Raw genomic sequence first — 19,231 nt, 5'->3', positions numbered from 1 at the left:
AGATGGGCAATGACCAAAAACATACTATGAAAGCAAAGAAGTGGAACATTCTGCAATGGCCGAGTCAATCACCACATCTCAACCCCATAGAGGATGCATTTCAAATTCTTAAGGCAAATCTTAAGGCAGAAAGACCCAGTAATGGCTTGGCAAAGCAGGAAACCAGGTATTTGGTGATGTTCATGGCTTCAAGACTTCAGGCAGTCATTGCCTGTAAAGGATTCTCTACAAAGTATTAAAAATTAACATTTTATTTATAGTAAAGTTAATTTGTACAATTACTTTTGAGCCCATGAAATGAAGAGGCTTTCTAAAAAAAATGGCTGCAATTCCAAAACGTTTCACAGAATATTTTTGTTCAACCCCTTTAACCCCCTAACGTCCAATGACGGACACAGTCCGTCATTGGATGCCTCCCCGTTTGGTGCAGACTGTGGCGATGAGCCTGCACCTTCTCCAGCACATGACAGCTGATCTGATCAGCAGACATGTGCCCAGAACAGCTATGGGTGGAATCGCTGTTAACATGTTAACTTGGGGTCAGCAGGAGACCTCGGTGGTTATCATCGCTGGATTGCCATGAGCGCCGCCTGGTCGGCGCTCATATTAAGTGAGCGTATTTGCATATTTGCTACATAGAGCAGGGCTGCAACCATGCTCTATGTAGCAGAGATAATCGGACAAGGGCAGCTTCTAGTCTCACATGGAGGCTATTGAAGCAAGTAAAAAGTATAAAAAAATGTTTTTGAAAAAAAAAAATATATAAAAGTTCAAATCACCCCCCTTTAGCCCCATTCAAAATAAAACAATGAAAAAACAAAACGGGCAATCAAAAGATCGTATACACACCAAAATTGTATCAATAAAAATGTTGGATCGGCGCACAAAAATAAACCCTCATCCGGCCCCAGATCCCGAAAAATGGAGACACTTGGTCTCGGAAAATGGCAACTTTTTTTTCTTTTTTACAAACTTTGGATTTTTTTTTCACCACTTAGATAAAAAAGAACCTAGACATGTTTGGTGTCTATGAACTCGTAATGACCTGGAGAATCATAATGGCAGATCAGTTTTAGCATTTAGGGAACCTAGTAAAAAAAGCCAAACAAAAAATTGTAGGATTGGACTTTTTTTGCAATTTCACCACACTTGGAATTTTTTTCCCGATTTCTGTTACACGACATGATAAAACCAATTGTGTCATTCAAAAGTAAAACTCATCCTGCAAAAAACAAGCCCTCACACAGCCATATTGACGGAAAAATCTAAAAGTTATGGCTCTGGGAAGAAGGGGAGCAAAAAATGAAAATGCAAAACCAAAAATACCCCTGGACGTTAAGGGGTTGAAATAAAATTTTGCACATAGTAAGCCAACCAGTAGGTGGTGTAAAAAAATATGCACTGTCTAACATGAGCAACTGTGATACATTTGGTGAATTTTTACTTTACACTGTTACATTTTTAGACAGTTTTAGTAAATGTGCCCCTGTGTGCCAAAAGGTGCAGAACAATAGTGGTTAATGGACTATTGCTTTGTATTGTAAATGTAGGCCCTAAGTGAGAGCTAGGAAATATAAAACCTTGTTCAACCTGCTGTCATCTGCTCCTGAGACAAAAACTAATATATTCAATGCAGGAAAATAAAAATATATTAATACGTAAATAGTTGTATTTTTTAAAAGTCATAATATTTCAAGAAAAGAAAATACGGTAATTTAGAAAAAAAACAATGAAAATCACTAGTATATTACAAAACTACTCCTAGAACTATCGCTATTACTGAAATAACTGGTAAATACAAAATAGATAATGTATTGACAGCATTGGTGTGCACCCAGTCCTTGTTTGGTTGTTGAGGCACTACAAGTCCCAGTCTGAGGCTGTTGTGGATTGGTGGTCGGGCAAAGAGGTTACAAACCATTTGTCTATAGCATCAAAAATAAAAAACAAAACCCACATAGATTCACTCTACAGGCTCATTCAGACATCGGTGTAAAGCTGTCCGAGATCGGACCACAATGCATGGACTGGTTGCGTCTCTCCCAGTGTGAGCTGGACAGCCTCCTCCATGTCGCTGTCACGCTTGAGTCAGGAGACCAATGGCACGTTCGTGCAGTTACAGTCTGATCTCGGACCGATGTGCATGGACGTCTGGATGAGCCTGAGGCTACGGTCAGGTGGCCATAGATTCCTTCATCTGAGCCAATCGGGCCTATTATGCCAAAAACACTGATCAAACTCTGATCGGAGTTTGCCCAGAGTGTCGGCATAGTGTGACCCGATTCTATAGGATAACAGCATTGGAGCACACTGCAAAGAGAAGATGGAGAACACAATTTCTCCATCTTATCAATTCTACGAATCTGTGGAAACTGGACTGCACTCAGAGGTCATCCGAGTGCAGTCCGATGTTCTCCAAGCACCCATAGACTTGAGTGGGTGAATGGCCTCCGATTTCAATGTAAAATTGCAGCATGCTGTAATTTTTTTTCACTGAGATTCTGTCAATGAAAAAAATTGGTCATCAGCTCTGCCCCATAGTATAACATTGGTCCGAGTGCTGTCCGATAAAACATCAGATAGCACTGGTCCGACGTAAAGCCAGCCCTCAAGATCATATTCAGACAGTGCTTTATTGCATCGATTTTTGGCTGCCTGAAAAACACAAAGTGTCGGCAGGAGTGGTTGAAAACACAAGGCAAAAAGTCTGTAGAATTGATAAAAAAAAAGATGCACCACAGCTAAAAAAAAAAAAAAAGCAAGGAAATAATTCACAAAGTGTGAATGAAATTTTAGAAATATAATTTATTTTGCTGCTAGTGTAAAATGCTGCATTTTTAGCATGAAAAAAAAATGCGCAGAAAGAAAAATAATACTGCAAAAATACTAGGTGTGAACTAGCTCTAATAGTGGTTTACAAAAATCGCATCTACATTCATTATTTAATCAAACGTATTTTATTCGTGTCATTCCGTCAATGGTAGGCAGCCTGGGGCCAACGGATTGTCAACTTCTGCAAACTTGTGTCTTCCCTCAGTCGGGATAAATGATCAACTGGGTCTGGTGACATAGGTAACTTATGCTGTGTAATGGGAGGGACCAGAGAGGTACTAATAAATAGTCGGAGGCTTGCAGTGAAGCCTCAGATTGGAGAGTGGAGGTGTGACCTCCTACCTGAGCTTCTGAAGCAGGCAGTCATTCTGGATTTCTACTAGATCTCACCTGTGGGACAGTTCTGTGCCCTGTGCTGTGGGCACAGCTTATTGGATACGTTGGCCACCATATCTGTGTACAGGTGAGTCCCTCATCCTCCTCATTCCACTATCATCTGTCATGACTTTGGACTGGTGTCTACCTTATGTCACATAGACATTCCATTTCCAGAACACACGCTCTACTGGGAGTAAATACGCGTGCTGTACATAAATATGTTGTGATTCACTCCTTCACGCACGGGTAACAAGATTCAAAATATGATATAATCATTCAAAACACACAAAGCTTCCAGAGCAAAAGTATTTGGGCTGAATCTTCTATGTAATTCACATAGAAGACTAGCTTCAGAGGAAGGACATCTAGCATGAGCTGCTAACATTGGGTCTCTGACCATTTCAACCTTCTCAGCATGGACTCTAAGCAGGTACTGATGATAGAACTGGCTGGAAAGTTCCAGATATTGGGGCAAGGTGGTGGGATTAGACCTTTACTGGACTCGGTTTCTCTTCTGTGGGTCTACCTAGCGTAGCCGGTGGGTAGTGTCTTCAGAAGTCTTTGCCTATCTAGTTGGAGAATGTACGAAATGCTGTTGTTTGGGTGACACCTATACTGGTCCATAATAGATGGAAATCTTAGGGGAGTGTTAATTATATCACGTTAATTAAAATATTAAGTTTAATTACTCATAACCATCTTAGACGTCTACTTAACATAAGATTGGTCTACTAAGAAGCTGGTCTTTACTACTTCAAGAAGAGGAACAACACATCTAAATGTTTTGTAGGGGCTTTAAGGAACTTGAGATTTTCAGTCATGGTTGGGGTCTCCTGGACTATCAGTTTATGCACATAGTATGGTTTATAGAACATCATTCTTGTGGTTTATGTGGATTTACAACCTGTAAAACTTTTAATACACGTGATATAGGGACAGGGTTCGTTGCCGTTAAAATAGCTCCGACACTGGTTGCAGCCTGTGTTCATCAGCTATACCATACATCCTGCGTTGGATATGGCTTATCCTATTACATGTTTCGACAGAGCTCAACTACTGATTACAAAACTCGCACTCATTAAGGGTGTATGTTGACACACCTGGATTATAATGCATAAGTACCAACCTATTGAGGTCACATGGAATTGTCCGTCCCAGATCAGTGAGATTTTAGAGTTCAAAAATCCAGCCCATAACTTTCTTCGGAAAGAAGGTCTCAGGTGTGTAGGATTGATCCTGGGATGGTGGTGGGTTATGTAGGAGATTAATCATAATCTATAGATGTCTCAATCCGTGAACAGAAGGACAAGACGCTTTCATCATAGTTAGGGAAGGGTGGTTGCCTTACACCGTACATTGAGTATCATCAGTTTCTATCTTTCTAGTGGTACTAGAGGTAGGAGGAAACTAAAGGAGGACTCTGCGATTCTTAGGTTTTAATAATATTGGATTTTTGTACAGTTTAATGATATAGGTTTTCGAGAGTATTTGTGATGGGCACGTGACAAGCCTTTGTCATAGTAATCAACCTGGAAGTTACGTGGTTAGTATCTGCGCTGGTGTAAAGATGAATGTCCGGACGTATTGAAGATATAGATGATGGTTTCAACGCGTTTCGAAGTCACCAGGACTTCTTCCTCAGGAGATGTATTGTCATAGGCTTAAAGACTGAACATTTTGGTACTTTGCTGCTATTTACACATGCCACAATGTATGACATTTTTGGAGTGGATTTTATTCCTAAATCTCCCAAAAAATCTGCATGCCATGCATATTCTATAGGATTTTTGCAATCACATGCATAGTAAAGTTTCAGTGCTCCGACTGCAAGGTGGGAAAAATCTGCTGCAGAAATAAGAAAGCATGTCACTCAGCAACCCACTGAAAGACATTGGGGGAAAACGCTGGGGGTAGATCAACCACACATCCGCATCAGAAATCTTTATGTTGCGGAAATGCTCATACCCAACTCTAGGGCATGTTCACATAGAGTATTTAATGTGTCTTTTTGGCGCGAATCTGCCTCTTTATTTGCTACAAAATGCATGAAAGACTCGTCCTATTTGTTTCAAATGCAGTTTCCTTCTCATATCAGAATTGTTTTAATTCCTTTAACATTTTTTGAAAAACGCCTGTTTGAAAAAAAAAATTGATTTGCATGTCTCTACTTTGAGGGGGCATCCTCCTGGAATCTGCTCCAAACTTGACACATTAAAGGGGTATTCCTATCTACAAGATCCTATCCCAATATGTAGTAGGTGTAATAATACTGTTAATGTTAGCAAATACCTCCAATTAGAAATGTAGTGTAGTTCTTCTGATTCTCTATGTCACTTTCCCCATGTGCAGGGCATTGCAGTAGTTTAGATATCCATGGCAATGATCACTAACTAGCTAACTGTCACTATGTGAGTGGTTGTAACCATGGATACCTAAGCTATTGCAATGTCCTGCACATGGGGTAAGCGACATAGCGAATCAGAAGAACTATACTACATTTCTAATTGAAGGTATATGCTAATATTCTTATAATTATACCAACTATATTTCGGGATAGGATCTTGGAGATGGGAATATCCCTTTAGGTTAATAAGCCTGTAAAAGATCAACTGGGGGGGAGGAACTAATAAAAAAAGAGTGTTTCCTGAACTGGATTGTGCTAAAAACTCATCAGTTTTGCCTACCTCCAAAAAACAAACTACGTGTGAACATACCCTAAGGTAGGGTTCAAATGGCTGTACTTCCTGTCAGTGTGTTATATGTCTATACTGTATGCTCAACGGACAGCATAGTCATCCAATAATACCAAGTGTGCCTGTGCACACCAGCGATTTCATTCACATGGGAGAAATGTACTAGTTTGGTCCGTTTCATAGACCAGAATGGGGCATGTCAATAACCAGCTATGCGGATGAGATCATGTCTGCAATTTGCGGACGTACCGGGCCCAACTTTCAGTACAGTTGTCTGAACCCGACATAATAGCGATAATGTCTATTGGTCAGCAACATTTTCATAATGTAAAGAAGACTATAAATTTTGGTGTTCCACCGGCTCATTATATATTTTAAGGGATTGTCCAGTGAAATCAAGCTATCACCTATCTGCAGGATAAATAATAACTTGGTGAATGTCCTACCACTAGAATATGTACTGATTGGGGGGGAAACGGCGTGACAGGTCATTGCCGCTCCATTCATTCTCTATGGGGCTGCCGGAAAAAGCCGAGCGCGGCTCCATAGAGAATGAATGGAGCATAGTTCGCGCATGCGCACTGCCATGCCATTCTAATGGGGATAAAAGTCGGACCTAGTTATCATCTATCATGTGGATAGAAAATAAATTATTTTCACTGGACAATCCCTTTAAGTGCTAATTATCTGTCTTTTTGGGGTATTATTGAGTTGTTCATGGCTGTACAAAAGTGTGTATAGGTGTAAAATATGAGGCTGGCCTAGAACAGGGAATTCTGTCTCTTTAACCCTATGAGGCAGCCATATCCTCCTTCTATAGGGCAGAACAAAGGCTTTAAAGAATTGAAACACCTCTAATAAAACAGCAAGGCCTCATAAAGCGAGTAGTAAGTCCTATGTTACTGAGCAGTGGGACTTTTTCAGAAACTGTTTATTGGACTCCTCATGTTTAGCTCGCGAGAAAAGAATCTTAAGAGGAAACATAGGCTACGTGCCCACGATCAGGAACCAAAGGATTGGCTCTGGATCTTTAACTCCCCCAATATCACCTGTCAGGAGACCCCTTTACACACTAGACCGTCAGCTGAGCCAACAGATATCCGCGGGTTAATAATATTCGTGAGGTAATAATATTATGGGGGCTTTAAGGTCTTCCGACCCTGCAAATTTCGGGTATATTAGATGTTCGGTTGATGTCCCTTTGGCCTAGACGGAGGTTCAGAAGGATCCGCCATGTTGGGTTTCAACATCCCTGATACTTTCTTCTCAAGCCATCAGCTACTGTGTCTGGGACCCTAAGTTTCCCCAGTCTGACCAAACAAGAGCCCTTATTATGCCTGTCAGCCATTAATTATGCATTTAATAAGCGGAAGAGCCGAATCTTTAAACGTGAACAGGTTGTATCCAGTTATTACTATTATTAGTCACATTGAGTCACGTTTAGTCAGACAGATTATGTACGTAATATGTATTACACAGCGTGCGTACACCTTGTTATGTTATTCTTGTTGTGCTACACTATATTGTTGGGTGGAAGATTATTCAGAGCTGTGTACCACACAATGAGGTAGATTTATTAATGTTGTCCATAGCAACCAATCAGAGCTCTGCTTTTATTTCTTAAACTGCACAAATAAAATGAAAGCTGCGCTGTGATTGGTTGCTATAGGCAACCAAGACTACTTTTATTTTGCGGTTTTAATACATCAGCCTCAATGTACAGAGATCACTGATGGCGTGAAAAGTAACTTTTGTGGTAGAAGCAGATTTCTCACAGGTCACGTTTTGACTACAGTGAAGGGAAATAATTTTTTTTTTTACAATGTAGTTACTGTTTTGGCCTGATATGGTTTTCTTCAGTTGTATCATCACGTGTTACATGACTCAGATGAAAGTTTTAGTGCATGATGTGAATAGTGGGCGTAGGAAGCTTCCCAAAAATGAAAAGTCAATAAGGTTATCTGTCATTTATAGATCTATAGGATAAGCCGGAAACTGGTGGAAAATACCAGAGAAAATTCCTATTGGCTGTGATGTTGTAGCACCACCTAGTGGTGAGCGGCATTCTCACCTGACCCTTGGACTTCTAGCGGCAGCACAATGCAAAAGAATCTAGATGAAACATTAATCCGGTGTGTTTTCGCTTTCCAGATTAGAGCAAACAATGAATAAAATGTGTGTTTACTATACTTCATAGTATGGTATGGGGTTTTCCAGTACTTTTATATTGATGACCTATCCCTATAAAGTCGATTGGGTCCTAAAAAAATGAATATGAGCCCATCTGCAGTACCCACAAAACAAATCATGTACAAAGGGCTCTAGATAAACTTCTGCAGTCGCTCTATGTGTCTGTACATTGCCGAATCCTGACAGTGTGCAATGTGCACATTGTGCTAATTCCCCTGTATTCCTAGCACGAGTGAGCGGTCACATGATCACAAGTATGCGATTCGTAAAGTTGCCATCATGTGCTGACTATATTCTCCTATGCCCAGGGGCGTAGCTAGGGTTTAACTTAGGGGGGGCGAAACATCTGAGTGGGCCCCTAACCAGCTAACCCTGATTACAGCTACGGTTGCGCACTCTTAGGCTACTTTCACACATAGCGCATTTTTGAGCGCTATTTTGCGGGCGCTTTTCAAAAATGCGCAATGTCATTTTCGTCTGCCGGCAAAGTGAATGAGAAATTCACTTTGCCGTTCAGACACACCGCAAAAAAACGCGGCGCTTTTGTCTGCAAACACGCCGGCGTAAAAAGAATTGACATGTCAATTCTTTACGCAGCGGCGTGTCTGCGTATCCCCCTAGGGCCCCATATTAACGTGCACACACAGCGCCTTTGTCCTGGGTGTCGGCGTCTTTGTACACTGACTGAGCTCCGGCCTTAACAGCACAGCGGTGACGTCACCGCTCTGCTTTCACTTTCACTTTAGGGCCGGCGCTCAGTCACTTTGATACGTGGCACTTTGATACGTGGCACGTGGCACTGAAATATGTGGCACTGAAATATGTGGCACGTGGCACTTTGATACGTGGCACGTGTCACTTAAATACGTGGCACGTGGCACTTTGATACGTGGCACTTTGATACGTGGCACGTGGCACTTTGATACGTGGCACTGAAATATGTGGCACGTGGCACTTTGATACGTGGCACGTGGCACTTTGATACGTGGCACTGAAATACGTGGCACTGAAATACGTGATACGTGGCACTTAAATACGTGGCACGTGGCACTTAAATACGTGGCACGTGGCACTGAAATACGTGGCACTGAAATACGTGGCACGTGGCACTGAAATACGTGGCACTGAAATACGTGGCACTGAAATACGTGGCACTGAAATACGTGGCACTTAAATACGTGGCACTTAGGCTATGTTCACATTTGCGTTGTGCGCCGCATGCGTCCTTTTTTTGATTGATTTTGGACGCAGCAAAAATGCAACTTGCTGCGTCCTCTGCGGCCGGATGCGTGCGCTGCAGTGACGCATGCGGCCGGCGCAAAACGCAAGTGCGACGCATGTCCATGCGCCCCCATGTTAAATATAGGGGCGCATGACGCATGCGGCGCCCGACGCTGCGGCGCAGACCGCAAATGTGAACGTAGACTTAAATAGCTAGATAGAGCTGGATCCGCGGGCTGTGATCTGGCCTACGCTCAGCACTCTGCGGAGCGCTGTCATTCAAAACACGTCCACTCATTTTGGTGTTTAGTCCCAAAATGGAGGATGGAAGAAGAAAAGGGTTGGACAAGGAAATGACATCATTTCTTTTTTTTTTCCCCCACTGCAGTTAAAGCTTTATTTGTGTCAAACACAGACAATCTGCAGAGAAAACTGCATAAAAAACCGCACTAAAAACCGCATCAAAAACGCACCAAAAACGCACCTGCGTTTTCTGCCAAGAGCTGCGGTTTTTGTCCTGAAAAAAAAGGATTGAAATCAGGATCGTGTGAACATACCCTTACCGTACAGGGTTACGAGGGGGGGCGTCTGACTGACGCCTGCCCTAGTAACCTGGGGTTAGTGACAGTGGGGTTAGTAAACCCCAGCTGATGTCTGTTCCGCTTGCTGAGGCGTCTTTGGCTCAAGGCCATTGCAGCTGGCAGAATCGACATGATGTTAACTCCAGTGTGTATTGTATTCTGAGTCATAAAGACAGGAAATGACCTCAATGACTCTTTTTTTTTTCCCCCTTTTTTTTTTTTTTTCAAACAAACTTTATTTTCAGTACACAATGCTGAAAAAACGCAGCTGCAAAAAACGCAGCAAAAAACGCTGTGTGTGAAAGCAGCTGCGTTTTTTGCCTGCGTAAAAAAACGCAGGTAAAGCAGCAGCAAAATACGCGCGCGTAAAAATACGCAGCAAATATGCTGTGTGTGAAAGTAGCCTTATTGTGAATATAGGGGAACCTCAGAATATGACCCTACTGTTATTGAAAATAAATCTATATACAAAAACGAACATTGACTTTACCGCCATATTGGACCATATGCACAATAATAATGTCCCCTAAGTTCCCCCATGTACTGCTCCATTATACACAGTATCGTGAGCTTAAAGCTTCCCTATACACAGTCTAAGGCCCCCACAGCTCCCCTATACACAGTATGATGGTTCTATAACTCCCCTATACACAGTATGATGTTCCCACTGCTCCCCTATAGATAATGAGCCCAATGCTCCCCTATACACAGTATAATGCTGACAGAACTCCACTATAGAAAGTATAATGCCCCCCCAGAGCCCCCTATATACAGTGTAATGGGCCAACAGCTCCCATATGCACAATATGCCTTCACAGTTTCCTATACACAGTATGATGTCCCTCACTGTTCCCCTGTACACAGTATGATGAGCCCACAGCTTCCTTATACACAGTATGATGGTCTCACAGCTCCCTTATACACAGTATGATGGGCCCGCAGCTCCCTTATACACAGTATGATGGGCCCGCAGCTCCCTTATACACAGTATGATGGGCCCGCAGCTCCCTTATACAGTATGATGGGCCCGCAGCTCCCTTATACACAGTATGATGGGCCCGCAGATCCCTTATACACAGTATGATGGGCCCGCAGCTCCCTTATACACAGTATGATGGGCCCGCAGCTCCCTTATACACAGTATGATGGACACACAGCTCCCTTATACACAGTGTGATGGGCCTGCAGATCCCTTATACACAGTGTGATGGGCCCGCAGCTCCCTTATACACAGTATGATGGGCCCGCAGCTCCCGTATACACAGTATGATTGGCCCGCAGCTCCCTTATACACAGTATGATGGGCCCGCAGCTCCCTTATACACAGTATGATGGGCCCACAGCTTCCTTATACACAGTATGATGGACTCACAGCTCCCTTATACACAGTATGATGGGCCCGCAGCTCCCTTATACAGTATGATGGGCCCGCAGCTCCCTTATACACAGTATGATGGGCCCGCAGATCCCTTATACACAGTATGATGGGCCCGCAGCTCCCTTATACACAGTATGATGGGCCCGCAGCTCCCTTATACACAGTATGATGGACACACAGCTCCCTTATACACAGTGTGATGGGCCTGCAGATCCCTTATACACAGTGTGATGGGCCCGCAGCTCCCTTATACACAGTATGATGGGCCCGCAGCTCCCGTATACACAGTATGATTGGCCCGCAGCTCCCTTATACACAGTATGATGGGCCCGCAGCTCCCTTATACACAGTATGATGGGCCCGCAGCTCCCTTATACACAGTATGATGGGCCCGCAGCTCCCGTATACACAGTATGATTGGCCCGCAGCTCCCCTATACACAGTATGATGGGCCCGCAGCTCCCTTATACACAGTATGATGGGCCCGCAGCTCCCTTATACACAGTATGATGGACTCACAACTTCCTTATACACAGTATGATGGGCTCGCAGCTTCCTTATCACAATATGATGGGCCAGCAGCTCCCTTATACACAGTATGATTGGCCCGCAGCTCCCTTATACACAGTATGATGGGCCCGCAGCTCCCTTATACACAGTATGATGGGCCAGCAGCTCCCGTATACACAGTATGATTGGCCCGCAGCTCCCCTATACACAGTATGATGGGCCCGCAGCTCTCTTATACACAGTATGATGGGCCCGCAGCTCCCTTATACACAGTATGATGGGCTCGCAGCTTCCTTATCACAATATGATGGGCCAGCAGCTCCCTTATACACAGTATGATGGGCCCGCAGCTCCCTTATACACAGTATGATGGGCCCGCAGCTCCCTTATACACAGTATGATGGGCCAGCAGCTCCCTTATACACAGTATGATGGACACACAGCTCCCTTATACACAGTGTGATGGGCCTGCAGATCCCTTATACACAGTGTGATGGGCCTGCAGCTCCCGTACAAACAGTATGATGGACTTACAGCTCCCTTATACATAGTATGATTGGCCCGCAGCTCCCGTATACACAGTATGATGGGCCCACAGCTCCCGTATACACAGTATGATGGGCCCGCAGCTCCCGTATACACAGTGTGATGGGCCCGCAGCTCCCTTATACATAGTATGATGGGCCCGCAGCTCCCTTATACATAGTATGATTGTCCCGCAGCTCCCTTATACACAGTATGATGGGCCCGCAGCTCCCTGTCATGATTTGGATGCCCCGGTCATTTACTCATCCTCTGGCGTATTCACTATTTTGTGGCACTGCTGCAGTGCCGCTGCTCAAACTTGTGAGCGCAGCTTCTGACAGGCCACAAGTTAGTATGTCACAGGTGCTCAATGTAAGACTATGAGGCTATGTGCACTTGTTGAGGATTTGTGTGCGGATTTACCGTGGATTTCCTGTGTTTTTTGTGCAGATTTCACCTGCGGAATCCTATACAGGAGCAGGTGTAAAACGCTGCGGAATCTTCAAAAAGAATTGACATGCTACGGAAAATACAACGCATCGTTTCCGCGCAGTATTTTCCGCACCATGTGCACTGCGGATTTCATTTTCCATAGGTTTACATGGCACTGTAAACCAGATGGAAAACTGCTGCAAATCTGCAGCGGCCAATCCGCACCATGTGCACAGAGCCTGAGAGTGAGAGATAGGCCAGAACGAGGCCCCACAGACTCACACTGATTAGTGACCTCTGCGCTGCTCCATGAAACACTGGAGCCTCGGACAGGCCACAAACTGCAGGAGACGGAGCCGAGCGGAGACTAAAACAGAGGAAAACGCCAGAAGGTGAGTATCAGACAGGGGGCAGGGGACGCGGATTTTCAGCACCGCTCCAGCAATGAAATAAAAAATAATGCTGGAGTGGTGCTGTAAATGTGATGCAGCTCTTGGTATTATATGGAGGCTCCTTATACTAATAATCATAAAAGACCCAGGTGGTCCGTATCAAAAGCCCCCCCCCCCCCCCCCCATCTCCAGCCCCTCCAGACAGCAAATATTATGTGATGGAGTACATATAATATCATAACAAAACATTATAATATTCAGCCCCCAGTGCCCTGTCCCCCCTCCCCCACTTCAGCCCCAATGCCCCCATCATCTCACATCCACCCCTCAGTGCCCTGTCCCCCCTCACCCACCTTCTGCCCTCACAATACCCCACGGTCTCACAGTGGCATACCTGAATTGAATAAACATAATAAGTTCCATCCCACTTACTGATAAAGTTTGCAGTTGCACTGCAGGCAGGACCAGGAAGTGAAATGCATGGTGTGGGCACTAGGACCCAGCGTGCCTGAGCCAATCCCAGCGTGCACAGAGTGAATGCTGCAACCAGGAAAAGCTTCATGATCAGGTCAGACACAGGCGAAACCATTCACTGCAGGGGGGAGACTGCAGTCGGCCCTGTGCTAATAGCAGCGTGCACGCAGAGTCTCCATCAGACGGGAGCAGACATCATACTGCTCTGCTCCTATGCTGTGTCTCTTCACAGAAGTGGCCCTGGCTCCCGGTGGGCCCCTTGATGTGACAGGGCCCGGGGCGACGGCCCCCTCTGCCCCCCCAGTAGCTACGCTACTGCCTATGCCGCTTTCAATTGAACATTGAAAGAAATGGTTATGATTGAGCGTTTAGAAGATTGAGGGTTGAGGAATATATATATTTGATCACATTATATATAATGGATCACACTATATATAGTGGATCAAATATAGACAGGAGTGTAAGGATTGTCTGGTGCTTTATTAATCTGAGTCATGCACAGGCTTCTCATAAAATATTCAACAGGTATTCTGTATAATTTAATATTCTGTATAATTTAATATTAAAGATGTAAATGCAAAACACCCATGACATATCTGATTACCATATCACATTATCATATCATTTGGCATCTTGGAACCAATTGATTAAAATAACTGATTCAATAACATTTTCAATGGAGAGGTTTTCTTCAAGAATGGTCCTGTATTTGGCTCCATCCATCTTCCCATCAATTTTAACCATCTTCCCTGTCCCTGCTGAAGAAAAGCAGGCTCAAACCATGATGCTGCCGCCACCATGTTTGACAGTGGGGATGGTGTGTTCAGGGTGATGAGCTGTGTTGCATTTACGCCAAACATATCGTTTGGTATTGTTGCCAAAAAAGTTCGATTTTGGTTTCATCTGACCAGAGCACCTTCTTCCACATGTTTGGTGTGTCTCCCAGGTGGCTTGTTGCGAGCTTTAAACAACACTTTTTATGGATATCTTTGAGAAATTGCTTTCTTCTTGTCACTCTTCCATAAAGGCCAGGTTTGTGCAGTGTATGACTGATTGTTGTCCTATGGACAGACTGTCCCACCTCAGCTGTAGATCTCTGCAGTTCATCCAGAGTGATCATGGGCCTCTTGGCTGCATCTCTGATCAGTCTTCTCCTTGTTTGAGATGAAAGTTTAGAGGGACGGCCGGGTCTTGATAGATTTGCAGTGGTATGATACTCCATCCATTTCAATATGATCGCTTGCACAGTGCTCCTTGGGATGTTTAAAGTTTTGGAAATCATTTTGTATCCAAATCCGGCTTTAAACTTCTCCACAATAGTATCACGGACCTGCCTGTTGTGTTCTTTGGTCTTCATGATGCTCTCTGTGCTTCAGACAGAACCCTGAGACTATCACATTTATATGGAGAATTGATTACACACAGGTGGATTATATTTATCATCATTAGGCATTTAGGACAACATTGGATCATTCAGAGATCCACAATGAACTTCTGGAGTGAGTTTTCTGCACTGAAAGTAAAGGGGCCGAATAATATTGCACGTCCCACTTTTCAGTTTTTGAATTTCCACAAAAATTTAAAATAACCAATAAATTTCGTTCAACTTCACAACTGTGTTCCACTTGTTGTTGATTCTTCACCAAAAATTTACATTTGGTATCTTTATGGTTGAAGCAAGATATGTGGAAAAAGGTTGAAAAGTTACAGGGGGCTGAATACTTTCGCAAGGCGCTGTATATATACACACACAGTTGAAACCAGAAGTTGACGTACACTATATAAAAAGACACATATGCATGTTTTTCTCAATATCTGACATGACATCAGAATAAACCCTCACCGTTTTAGGTCAATTTGGATTACCATAATTATTAATATTTGCCAGAATAATGAGAGAGAGAGAATGTTTTAAGGCATTTTTATTACTTACTGCAAAGTCAAAAGTTTACATACCTTTCATTAGTATTTGGTACCATTGCCCATAAACTGAATGACTTGGGTCAAACATTTGGGATATCCTTCTACAAGCTTCTCACAATAGTTGGTCAGAATTTGGGCCCTTTCCTCCTTACAACTGGTGTAACTGATCCAGGTTTGTAGGTCGCCTTGCTCGCACCGGCCTTTTCAGCTTTGCCCATACATTTTCAATAGGATTGAGATCAGGGCTTTGTGATGGCCACTCCAAAACATTGACTTTGTTATCTTTCAGGCACTTTGTTACCATTTTGGCAGTATGCTTCGGGTCATTGTCCATTTGGAAGACCCATTTCCGCCCAAGCTTTAACTATCTTTAAGCTTTATCTATATTTTGAAGTGCACCAGTCTCCCCTGCAGCAAAACAACACCACAACATGATGCTACTACCCCTATGTTTCACAGTTGGGATGGTGTTTCTAGGCTTCCAAGCTTCTCCCTTTTTCCTTCAAACATGTCTCTGGCTTTTTTATGTTTCTTTTGGAGTAATGGCTTCTTACTGGCAGAGTGGCCTTTCAGCCCATGTTGATACAGTATTCACTTCACTGTGGATATTGACACAATCTTATCAGTTCCCGTCATCTTCACAAGGTCTTTTGCTTTTGTCCTTCGGTTGATATGCACATGTCGGACCAAAGCACGTTCATCTCTGGGACACAGAACCTGTCTCCTTCCTTAGTGTTATGATGGCTGGACATTCCCATCTTGTTTGTACTTGTGTATAATTGTTTCTACAGATGAGCGAGGCACCTTCTGGAATCTTGAAATTGTACCAAAGGATGAGCCAGACTTGTGCAAGTCCACAATTCTCTTCCTGATATCTTGGCTGATTCCTTTAGAATTTCACATGATGCTAAACAAAGAAGCAGTGTGTTTCAGGTGTGCATTAAAATACATCCAGAGTTGTGTCTCTAATTAACACAGATGTTGTCAAAAAACCAGAAGCTTCCAAACACATGACATCATCATATGGGCAGTCCAGAATTGTTTAAGGGCATAGTAATCTTAGTGTATGTAAACTTTTGACTTTGCACTAAGTAATAAAAATGCGTTAAAACATTTTTTCTCTCTCTCTCATTATTGTGGCATTTGACAAATATTAATAATTATGGTAATCCTAATTGACCTAAAACGGGAGAGGTTCATTCTGATTTCATGTCAGATACTGAGAAAAACCTCCAGATGTGTCTTTTTGTATAGTGTATGTAAACTTCTGTTATATATGTATATATATATATATATATATATATATATATATATATATATATCACACTGAAACCTGTTTTTTAAGTGAACAACCCTTTTCCTGTCCATGTTTAATACATATCTTTTTGCTCATCAAATGCTTTCTATCTTTTTTTCCAGAAACGGTCTACAAACAACATGGATTGGGGAACACTTTATGAGGTCATTGGAGGAGTCAACAAACATTCCACCAGCATTGGCAAAATCTGGCTTTCTGTACTCTTCATATTCCGCATTATGATCCTGGTGGTGGCTGCAGAGAGTGTTTGGGGTGATGAACAGTCAGATTTCACCTGTAACACCTTACAGCCTGGATGTAAGAACGTTTGCTATGATCACCACTTCCCAGTGTCTCACATCAGGCTTTGGTGCCTTCAACTCATTTTTGTAGCCACGCCAGCTCTTCTGGTTGCTATGCATGTAGCCTACTTAAAACACGAAGAGAAAAAGCAACTACAAAGGAAAGGACAATGCGATGAAAAGAACTTGGAAGAACTGAGGCAGCGTAAAATTAGAATTGTAGGCACCTTGTGGTGGACATACACCACCAGCATCCTGTTCAGAGTCATATTTGAAGCTGCTTTTATGTACCTCTTCCACATCCTCTATACTGGTTTCCATATGCAACGTCTAGTGAAATGTTCAAACTGGCCGTGTCCCAATCTTGTCGACTGTTTTATTTCTCGGCCTACTGAAAAGACCGTGTTTACCTTCTTTATGATCATTGTGTCTGGCATTTGCATGGTCCTCAATGTGGCAGAGCTGTGCTATCTCATCATCCAGGCTTTTTTCAGAAGATCTCGGAGAAACGCCAAGAAACACGTCAACCATATTACTGGGAAAGAAGAAAAGCAGAACATATTAAATGAGCAGAAGGAGCAATGATTCAAAAAACCCAAGAGAAGCTGTCATATATGGGTTTTTTTTAGTTGTTGAACCCAGCCTGCCAAAATGATGTTTCATATAGTACCCCAGCAGAATAGCTCTGAAAAAAATAACTGTTGTATGACAAAATGGGAAAACGTGTGGATACAGAATAAGAAACTGTAGATTATAAATGACATACAATAGTATTTTTGCATTTTCTGTATTTTTTGGAGGGTATTATTTTTACTATTTATATGTTACAATTGCTACTTAAGTGAATAACTTTAGTTTTGCAAATTTTATGACTGTATGTTGAAGAAATCACTGCCACTTTTCTTATTAAGAGGTGAATATGAGGCCTGTGCAATGAAATGGTGGCCGATGGGAGGCTAGCCTGGAATATACTGCCTAATTAACTTTTTTTGGCCTTGGAATATTTTGTACAAATATGTGTTAGTATTTGAAGTAGCAGTAAAGCGTGCACTAACATAAGAAAAGAATTGTCCTTATCCTACTTAGAACTGCCTTACAGTGCTGTCTACGATACATTTGCTTCTGAGGAGGACGTTAGCGGTTTAGACGTTTCTTTACTCATGGTGGAACTTGAAACTTGAAATCCAAAGTTTAGTGTTTATGTTTTATTTTACTTTTCAGAATGAAATAAGGAACAATACCTGCTAATTTGACCACTGCATACAAATGGATTTCCAGTATATTGTTTTTCTGCCTTGGGGTTACACATGCTTGTATTTTGGATTTACAGCTAAACTGATTCTTTCTTCAGAAGAAAAAGGAACTGTTAATGTGAGATGAACATAGTCTTTCGAATTGCTCACAGCTGTATTTCCTGCAATAGGTCACTAGAGGGAGCGCCGAAAGTACAATTGTCAGAATGTAAAATTGTTTTTGTATTATTGTGTATGTTTTAGTTTGAATAAATAATTTTTATTCTCTTTTTTTCTCATTCATTGTAGATAAGGTTTGTTGAAAATTAGACAAAAGTGTAAATAGTGGATATCCGCTGCAAGGGAATAATTAAAAAATACATAAAATATATATATATATATATATATATATATATATATATATATATATATATATATATATATATATATATATATATATACTAGATGGTGGCCCGTGGCCCGATTCTAACGCATCGGGTATTCTAGAATATGTATGTATGTATGTACGTTGCGCACAGCCACATAGTATATAGCACAGCCACGTAGTATATAACACAGCCACTCAGTATATAACACAGCCACGTAGTATATAACACAGACAGCTACGTAGTATATAGCACAGCCACATAGTATATAGCACAGCCACATAGTATATAGCACAGCCACATAGTATATAGCAGCCACGTAGTATATAGCAGCCACGTAGTATATAGCATATATAGCAGCCACATAGTATATAGCACAACCCACGTAACACAGACAGCCATGTAGTATATAGCACAGCCACGTAGTATATAGCAGCCACGTAGTATATAACACAGCCCACGTAATATATAGCACAGCCCACATA

General features: G+C 42.5%; 1 protein-coding gene across 2 annotated transcripts; it reads left to right on the top strand.

Annotated features, from left to right (window-relative positions):
- Positions 1 to 3,144: 3,144 nt before the first annotated feature.
- Positions 3,145 to 18,648, top strand: LOC143817180 (gap junction beta-2 protein-like). 2 transcript variants are annotated; one of them, XM_077298365.1, is made up of 2 exons: positions 3,145 to 3,295; positions 16,949 to 18,648. In XM_077298365.1, exon 2 carries the CDS (start codon positions 16,967 to 16,969, stop codon positions 17,711 to 17,713), a length of 747 nt encoding a protein of 248 aa, XP_077154480.1. In that variant the 5' UTR covers positions 3,145 to 3,295; positions 16,949 to 16,966; the 3' UTR covers positions 17,714 to 18,648. The 2 variants fall into 2 exon arrangements, with proteins under 2 accessions (XP_077154480.1, XP_077154479.1); XM_077298364.1 differs by lacking the exon at positions 3,145 to 3,295 and adding an exon at positions 3,495 to 3,640.
- Positions 18,649 to 19,231: the final 583 nt, after the last annotated feature.

Source organism: Ranitomeya variabilis, chromosome 3 (assembly GCF_051348905.1).
Source record: "Ranitomeya variabilis isolate aRanVar5 chromosome 3, aRanVar5.hap1, whole genome shotgun sequence".
NCBI classification, from domain to species: Eukaryota; Metazoa; Chordata; class Amphibia; order Anura; family Dendrobatidae; genus Ranitomeya; species Ranitomeya variabilis.
The sequence above is the reverse complement of the archived record's forward strand: the minus strand, read 5'-3'. Positions and strand labels throughout refer to the sequence as shown.